This window comes from Crocodylus siamensis, chromosome 8 (genome assembly GCF_052110815.1).
Source record: "Crocodylus siamensis isolate JL-2025a chromosome 8, ASM5211081v1, whole genome shotgun sequence".
NCBI classification, from domain to species: domain Eukaryota; kingdom Metazoa; phylum Chordata; order Crocodylia; family Crocodylidae; genus Crocodylus; species Crocodylus siamensis.
In genome coordinates this window covers 53,098,502-53,107,300 of record NC_143402.1, presented here as the reverse complement: position 1 = coordinate 53,107,300, position 8,799 = coordinate 53,098,502, and the positions used below count along the sequence as shown (strand labels likewise).

At 62.5% G+C, this 8,799-nt stretch overlaps 1 protein-coding gene across 1 annotated transcript; it reads left to right on the top strand.

Annotated features, from left to right (window-relative positions):
• Positions 1 to 213: 213 nt before the first annotated feature.
• On the top strand, positions 214 to 8,186 carry CFP (complement factor properdin). Its single transcript, XM_090061055.1, has 12 exons — positions 214 to 569; positions 2,474 to 2,614; positions 2,946 to 3,090; positions 3,832 to 3,995; positions 5,346 to 5,519; positions 5,683 to 5,880; positions 6,172 to 6,345; positions 6,774 to 6,971; positions 7,202 to 7,313; positions 7,560 to 7,711; positions 7,883 to 7,966; positions 8,044 to 8,186. The coding sequence occupies exons 2-12, from the start codon at positions 2,542 to 2,544 to the stop codon at positions 8,052 to 8,054; spliced, it is 1,485 nt and encodes a 494-aa protein (XP_089917181.1). The 5' UTR covers positions 214 to 569; positions 2,474 to 2,541; the 3' UTR covers positions 8,055 to 8,186.
• The last annotated feature ends 613 nt before the right edge of the window (positions 8,187 to 8,799 follow it).

The following is an 8,799-nucleotide window of genomic DNA, read 5'->3' as shown; positions in this document are numbered from 1 at the left end:
TTGCTAGGGAGAATTCCAAGGGGTTGCTAGTGTTGTAACACTAGTGGGATGTGGTTGCTATGCAGTGGGGTGGAGACGCATGAAATTCTGCAGTTAACCAGCGTGACGTGATTGTCATGGGATTCCATGGCTGCTGGAGAGGATATGATGCTGCACCTGCTAACCCTCCCTCCAGCTAGCTCTAGGGCTCCTCCCCTTCCTCCCTCTCCCAGCTCCGGACATGGGCATCCAGACCCAGGCATCCATTTAGGGGCAGCTTTTTCCACTCTTCCCACCCAAGGGCCTAAGGAGAACCTAGGGCAGGGCGCACTGGGTGCCTATACTCCTGGGTTTTCTGGGAGAGGAGTTGGAGGCTACAGGGTGTGGGAACAGGGTTCTGGGAGCCTGGAGACCTGGGTTCTATTGTCTGCAGTGCAGCTGCTGAGGGGAAAGGGCCCTGTGTGGGGAACCTTTAAGGGGATGAAATCTGATGCCTCCATTTAGGGGAGAAGCGAGTCAATGACGTCGTAGGCCTCAATGTAATATCACAGGGCCTGGGAATGGGAAACCCCCAACCTGGAATCTTACAGGTGAGTCACCATGGGGCCCTGGTGGGGGCTGTTAGTTGGAAGTGAAGGGCACCACAGGAAGTGGAGGGGAGTGCAGGTCAGGAGTGAGGGTCACAGTGGAGTTATGAGGGGTCTCCAGGTCCAGAGTGAAGGGGCACCACAGAGTTGGGGGGAGGTGTTATAGGTTGGGAGTGAAGGGCACTGCAGGGCTAGAGGTGAAACACAAAGGACAATGGGAGGGGAAGTGGGTCAGAAGTGAGGGGCACTGGGGGGGCTGCAGGTCAAGAGTTAGAGGCTTTAGGGAATGGGGGGCTTCAGGACTGGAGTAAGGGGCACCACAGAGTTGAGAGTGGGGGCTCCACGGGACTATGGGGGCAGGCTTCAGGTCAGGCATGAGGGGCTGCATAGGATTCTGGGTGGGCCTGTGGGTCAGGAGAGAATCATAATTTACCACCCCCCATTCACTTGTTACCTTTTCATGGGGCAGGAGGGGTGAATCTCATGCTGCAAGAGGGCAGGGGGTCCCCTAGGACACCAGAGTCCCCTGAGGGCCTTTGAACATAGATTTGAGCCCCCTTCCACACCCTCCAAAAAGTGCCCATGTCACTAGGTGGCAGGCCCAACACCATTTAACTCCCCTGGCCTGGGGGGGGCAGTGAGGAACTCCCCTGAGCCTTGCCCCCACGCCATCTCAGCCACAGGGACCCTATCCCCCCAGCCAGATTTGGGCCCAGCTGGTCTGGTACTAAGCTGAACTCAAGCCTGGTCCTGGTACCATAACAACTCAAGCCTGATGCCCCTGCCATTGCTCCTGTTTAAGGGAGGTACAGCCCAGTCAGATCAGTTGGTGTCCTCTCAGCTTGGTCTAATCAGACCAATTTGGCTCCCAATCCAGCCCAGTTTGATCAGTTCAGCCCCCAGCAACCCCCACCCCCATCAGATTTGGGTCTGAGTGGGGACACTAGACTAGACTGAACTTTGGCCTGGTCTTGTTGCCATGGAAACTCAAGCCTGTTGCCCCTAATATTGCTCCCATTGTGGAGAGAAAGGGGGAAGCAGGGGGTCACAGTCCAGTCAGACCAGTTTGGCCCCCTCCCAATTTGGCCCAGTCACATCAGTTTGGACCCTAGCCTGGCCCAGTTACATCAGTTACACCCCCCTCGCCACCCACTTGGCGCCTCAGCCTGGCCCAGTCAGACCTGTTCACCCACTCCCCCACCCCCACCCTGGCTGCTGGCACCACAAGGTCAAGTTTCTTTTCCTTGGAAGCCACCAACTTCCTCAATTCTGCACCCTCCCTCCCCCTCCTGCCCCCTTCCCCCTCCCAGCTCTTTCTTTCCTCCTTGGGACCACCATGGGCCTTGCCTTTGCAAGGAAATCATCCCTGCTCCCCTCCCACTCCTGGGCCCTGAAACCAACCCCATACCACCCGCACTCCAGCCTGGGCACAGGGACTAGCAACACTGAAGCTGTGGTGTCCCTCAGTCCCGACATGCAGTCCCTCTCCATGGTGCTTCTCACTCCCAGCCTACAGCCCCTTCCACAGGCCTACAGTGATCCTTACCCTTGACCCACAAGCCATATCCCCTCCCTTTAAAGATGGCCCTCACTCCTGATTGGCTGCCTTCCCCTGTGGTACCCCTCACTCCTGAGGCACAGCCCCCACTCCCAACCTATAGCACCCACCCTGCAATGCCCCTTACTCCCAACCTGCAGCTTCCCCCTGTGGTGCCCCTCACCTGCAGCCCACCCATCACCCCATGGTGCCTCTCACCCCCACCCTCCCTGTCACCCCATGCTGCCCTTCACTGTTGCCCTTCATGCCTGACCAACAGTTTCCCACATCAAGCTGAGTCAGGCTCTTGGCAACATCCTGCATGGGGCGGAGCTGGTGCACATTGCCCTTCTCCCCCTCCCCTGACCAGCTCAGAGGCTGCCTTGAGAGTTGTCTGTGCAGCTGCAGAATTGGCCTGTCATCTGTCCATCTGGGTCCATGGATGGTCCGTGGACCATGTCCCTGCTCCTGACAGCCGTCTGCCTGGCCTGGGGCCTGCTGCCCCCAGCAGGTACCTGCCTGGTTCCTGGGTTCTCTGTTTCTGTGTCTCCTGGATGCCTGGGTTTTGTATGTGTGTCCCTGCAGACACCTGGGTTCTCTGTGTCTCTGTCCACCTAGACTCGGGGTTCTTTGTATCTCTTCACCCTCTGGGTTCTCTGTCTCCATGTCCCCTGAAGTCTGGCTTCTCTGTGTCTATGTCCCCCAGATGCCTGGGTTCTCCTTGCCCCGCTCCCCCCCAGATGCCTGGGTTTCCCATGTGCCTCCCTCCCCCCGCCGGGGAACCTGGGTCCCATGCCTCTGTCTCTTCACACACCCCCCTCGCCCCAATTGTGTTCCCTCAGGTGCACAGGTCGGGTGGTGCTATGTAGACTTTGCAGATGGTGCCTGCCAAAACCTACTGGGCGAGGGAGTGGCTGAGGTCGACTGCTGCCTCAACCCGCACTATGGCTACCGGCCCCAGCCTGATGCACCCTGCCAGGCTTGTGGGTTAGTGACCCCTCCCCTGCTAGGAACCCTCACCCCCAGAGCCCACCTGGGACTCCACAAAGGACCCCCCAACCCCTGAGACCCCCAAGAGTCACCTTGACACCCAAAGAGACCCCTGGTCCTAGGCCCCTCTGAGCAATCCCCCTGACCCCAGAGGCCCCCCACCCCTGGCATTTCCCCTGGGGCCCCCCACAGAACCCATCCTTGAGGGCCACCCCACATAAGTCTCCCAGCTCCAGAGCCCTCAAGACTCCCCCCCCGCCAAGGGAACTTAATCCCCAAGTCCCTCCAAAGTGACACTCCCAGGATCCCCAGGGACCATACAGGACCCCCAGATCCCCCCTTGGGGTCCCCCCTGGACCCCCACAGTATGCTTTCCTGAGGGACCCCCATCCCTATGCCTCCCCCTGAGCCCCATGTCCCTGAGAACCCCCACAGCTCCTCCTATGTCACACCCTGAGGTATCTCCCTCAGGATACCAGAAACACCCCCCACAGAGCCATCCCTGTGGCCCTAGACCCTCCCAGAGCCCCCTCCAGCCTGGGACCCCCTGAGGGACCTCCCCAAGCCCCCCAGGGGCCCTCAATCCCCCATGAGATCCTTCCCCCAAGAGACCCCACCCAGAGCTTGCCCCACTCTGTGCTCCCCCCCTCAAAGGGCCTCCACCCCTGCGAGACCCCAGGGGGAGGCCCCCTGCCCTGAGGACCCTAACCCCCCCTGAGGGGTGTGTGGTGCCTGCAGGCCAGCGGTGTGGGGGGCCTGGTCACCGTGGGGTGCCTGCTCGGTATCATGTGGAGAAGGGGCCCAACGCCGCCAGCGCATGTGCCAGGGCCGGGAGGGCTGTGCCAAAGGGGTGCGGCGCCAGCGTGAGGTCCAGGCCTGCACCCCCAGCCCCTGCTGCCCTGGTGAGTTTCTGCACCCCACATGGTACCCCCTATAGCACCCCCTGCCTACACCCCCTGTAACACTCCCCTACCTTCACACCTATAGCACCACATAGCACCCCTATAGTATCCCCTCTACCTGCACTCACTATAGCACTCCTGCAATACCCCCTACCTGCACCCCTATAGCTTACACCCCCATAACACCCTCTGTAGCACCCCCTGTAACAGTCTCTGTAACCCCCCCTATAGCACCTCTGTACCACACCCTGTAGCACCCCTATAGCACCACACCTACCTGCACACCCTAGGGCACCCCCAGCCCCTGCTGCCCCAGGGATTCTGTGCACCTAGCATGGCACTCCCAACCCTAGCACCCCATATAGCACGTCTTCAGCCACTGCTGCCCCGGTGACTGTATACACCTCATATAGGACCTCCCCATAGCACCCCTACACCCCCCTTGCTGCCCCTAAATCATTGGGGAGGGGGGCAGAGGGAGTGGAAGTGGGTGTCTGGGCAGGGGGGGCTGGGAGGGTCTTAGAGGGCTGAGAGGTCCATGGGGAGTCTCAGGGCTGGGGGCATCTGTGGAGGTGGAGGGGGCCAGTTGGGGGCTGTGTCTCGGGGCTTTGCAGGACTGTAGGAGACCTTGGGCGGGGCGGTCTCGAGGCTGTGGGGGCGCATGGGAGTGGGAGGGGTCCAGGGCAGTCTCAGGGCTAGGATGGGGTGAGGGAGTCTGGGGAGGGTTGTCCCGGGGATTGTCATAACTGTGGGGTAGGGGAGACCATGGCAGGATTGGGGCTGTGGGTGGTTCATGGTGGGGGGAGGGTCTCAGGGCTTGGAGCAGGGGGCATAGGGGATCTGGGAGTATTTTTGAGGGGTATGTGTGGGGGTGGGAGGGAGTGTGGGGGGAGGCCCATGGGAATGGGGAAGGGGCATAGGGGGCCCTGTGGGAGGGTCTCAGGGCTGGGGGAGTGGTTTGTGAGGGTGGTGTCTGGTGCTGGGAGGGGCTGGGGTATCTGCAGGGGTGGGGGGCATTAAGCGGAGTTTGGGGGGTTGGGGTGTCCTTGTGGGGTCTCTGAGGGTGGGAGAGTCTTAAGGCTGTAAGGGTGTGGGAGGTTGAAGGGTTCTGTGAAGGTGGTCACTGGGGGTGGAGGGCCATGGGGAGGGTCCATAGTGTATGGAATAAAGGGGGGGCTGGTGAGGGGGTTTCTGTGGGGTCAGGGTATCTGTGGAGGGTCTGTTGGAAGCTTTTGTGGGGCTCTCAGGGCTGGGAGGGTCTGGATGAACCATGGGGGGTCTATGGGGATAGGGGCTTTGTGGGGGTGGTCTCAGGTCTGTGCACCAGCGCTAACCCCCAGCCATGGGCAGTGGTGGGGGGTTGGTCACCATGGTCGCCATGGGGCCCCTGTTCGGTGACGTGTGAGAGCGGGGAGCAGCGCCGCACCCGGACCTGCACGGAGCCCCCACCGGCCTGTGGTGGTGTCTGCCCCCCTGGGTCATCCAGTGAGAGCCGCCCCTGCCGTGACCCCCGGCCCTGCCCCAGTGAGTGACCTTTGTGGTGGGAGCTGGGGATGGAGGGATAGATGGGGGATTGGAGGGATGGATATACCCATGGATGGATGGATGCAAGATATGTTGGGGGCTAGGACCAGGTATGGGGCATGTGGGGCTGCCCCCTCCCCCCTGACCTCTCTTACCCCCCTAGCACATGGATCATGGGGCCCCTGGGGGCCGTGGGGCCCCTGTTCCACCACATGTGCCCCTGATGGCCCTGGCCCACGGCCCAGTCAGCGCCGCCAGCGCCTGTGCAACACCCCTGCACCCTCCCAGGATCCCCCTGGCCAGCCCTGCCCTGGCCCCAGCTCCCAGGATGAGTCCTGCACGAACCTGCCCTTCTGCCCAGGTATGGTGCCCCCAGCTCAGGGCAGGTACTGAATAGAACACCACTGGGGGAGGCTGGAAGGTGACCAGTTCTGAGGTGGAATGGGGAAATGTAACAATACCCAGGCAGGGCTGAGATGCAGCCAGCTCTGGGGTGGAGCAGTCAGGGAATGGCTGAGTATAATGCTGCATGGGGAGGCCTTGGAGGTGCCCAGCTCTGGGGTACAACAGTCATATATATAACAGCTCCCAGAGAGGCCAAGATGCAGCAGGCTCTGGGTGGGGGCAGCATGTGACACCTATGTCTCCACAGTGGATGGTGCGTGGGGTGCATGGGCGGCAGCTGCCCCATGCCCCGTGACCTGTGGGCTGGGGAAGGCGACACAACGCCGGGCATGTGACAGCCCCGCACCCCAGCACGGAGGGACCCCTTGCTCTGGCCCCAACACACAGACATACATCTGCAACACACGCCAGCCCTGTCCAGGTACCATATGTGAGCTGGTCCATGCGTATGAGCCTGAGAGACCTGGTGTGTGTGTTCCCTGGATGTCTGGGTTCTACATATGTGCGTGTGAGACCCAGACACCTTAGTCCCATGTGAAACCTGGACAACTGGACTGTGTGCATGCCCTGGATGTGAATTTCCTGTGTCTGTCCCTTAAATGCCTGGGGGAAGGGGAGGAACCTAGACACCTGGGTTCTTTATGGGGGGAGGGGTGGCACCAAATTAACTCCTCAGGTGCTGAAGGTGAGGCTCCCCTTACTGAACATCCATTGGGCCCACAGCAGAGGGTTGGGGTATGTGTGTGGGGAAGCCCCCTCTGCACCCATTAACTCCTCACTGCCTGCCCAGAGGGGCATGGGGGATCCCTCCCCCCACCCTGGCCCCCATTAACCCCATGCCACCTGCAGTGAACGGGCACTGGTCGGAATGGTCAGCTTGGACATCATGCTCCCGTCCGGGCTTCACAAGCCGCATCAACTGCGAGGAGATCATAGGGCAGCAAAAGCGCACACGAGCGTGCGAGGGGCGTGCGCACAATGGGCAGCGCTGCCCGGGCTCCACCACCCAGGAGATCCGCTTCTGCTACAATGTGCAGCACTGCCGCTGTGAGCTGGGAGCGGGGACGAGGCCTGGCAGGGGCAGCAGGCCTGAACCCAGGGGAGATGGGCCTGGTGGGGAAGGAGACTTGAAGCCAGCGTGGGGAGTTAGGGGTTGGGGCAACAGATGGGTCTGGGGGCAGCAGGACTGAGGCCGGGATGGATAGGCCCAAAGTGGGGTGGGCTTGGGGACATGGGGCCGGGTACCTAGCCCGCACTGACCCTGCCCTCCTCCCCAGTGCTGGGGGCCTGGTCCGATTGGAGCCCCTGGGGGCTCTGTCTCCCGCCCTGCGGCCCCTCCCCCACCCGCACCCGCCTGCGCCAGTGTCTTCCCATCCTGCCCAAATACCCGTGAGTGTGGGATGAAGCCAGGGGTGAGGCCTGAGGTGGAGGTGGAGCCGGAAGTGGAGCGGGGGTCTAAAAGGGGCGGGGCCTGGTGCCAGGGGTGGGGTCTGAGGTGGAAGGTGAGGTCTGGTGCCTGGGGGCGGGGCCTGACAGAGGGGTGGGCCCCATCCATGGGGGGCGGGGCCTGGCCTAGCACAGCCTGGGCCGGGCTGCAGAGTGTTCTGATCATGGCCCCGTGGCTCTTCGTCCCAGGTTGGTGACGCAGGGAGTGGGCGGGGCCGGCAACGTGAACATCACGTTCTGGGGTCAGGCGTTTGCGGCTTGCGATCCCCTGCAGGGACAGCGCCTGCAGCTGAAGGAGGCGGTGGCCTGCAAGCACGTGCCACCCTGCGACGAGGACGCCGGTGAGCGCCCGGATGCCTGGGTTCCCGGAGGGGCACGGACACCTGGGCTCTCGGAGGGGTTCTTTGGCGGGGTGTGGGGGCCTTTACCTTGGGCGCCAGGGTTCTCTGGAAAGGGGATGGGTCAGGGCGCTTGGGTTCCGCGGGTCTCACCTTCCCACCTTCCCCCGCCAGAGGAAGATGAGGGGATCCTGAAGCCGCGGACGCCCGGCGCCTACCACCCCAATGAGAGGGCCGAGGAGCTGGACTTGGGCGTAGGTAAGGGGCTGTGGGGCCTGATTTGGGGCTGGGGGTAACTGGGCCTTGTTTAACCCTTTCCTGCTCTGTCCTTGCAGTCGAACCATGAAGCCGGCTCTGAAGGCTCCCCCGCCCCAGGATTAGCACCAGAGGAGCCCTCGGCCTTGGGCCCGCTCCTAGCCCCGCCCCCCACCTCGCTGCAGCTCTCAAGCTTCCCCCGCATCACCCCAATAAAGATATCCTCGAACTCTGGTTGCAGTGGGGCTGTGCAGCAGGGAGCCAGGACGCCTGGGTCCTCCAGGTGGGGTGGAGGAGGGACAGACGGCTGGGTTCCCTGGGAATGGGAGTTAGGGACGAGAGCCCGGGTGCCTGGGTTCTCTCCCGGGGAGGGAGGGGAGGGGCTTTGGCGGGGGTGACGTCAATGCAGATCTGCGGCTCCGCCTGGGGACAGCAGGGGGCGCTGTCGGCCCCTAGACGCTCCGTCTGCTGCAGGGCTGCGGCTCGGGCTAGGGAGGGCTGCGGCTCTGGAGAGGGGCACCAAGGCGTGGGGGGAACCGGGTGAGGAGTGAGGGGCACCAAGGCGGAGTGGGGGCGGGGGTTCTTGGCCATGTCTACCCCCCCACCCTTCCTCCCCAGCCTCTTCTCTCCGGACGCCTGGGTCCCTCAGGATTTGGGGCTGCGGTCGGGCCCCCTCTGACACCTAGGGCCCCTTTACCGCTCCCCCATCCCTATTTGCCCCCTCTAGTTGCCCCCCGCCTTTTAATTGCCTCTTAAGGTGTCGCATCCCCAGCACCACGGACAGCGCCTCCCCTCTAGTTCGCACCACCGCGCAAACGCAGAGACATCGAGGCCCA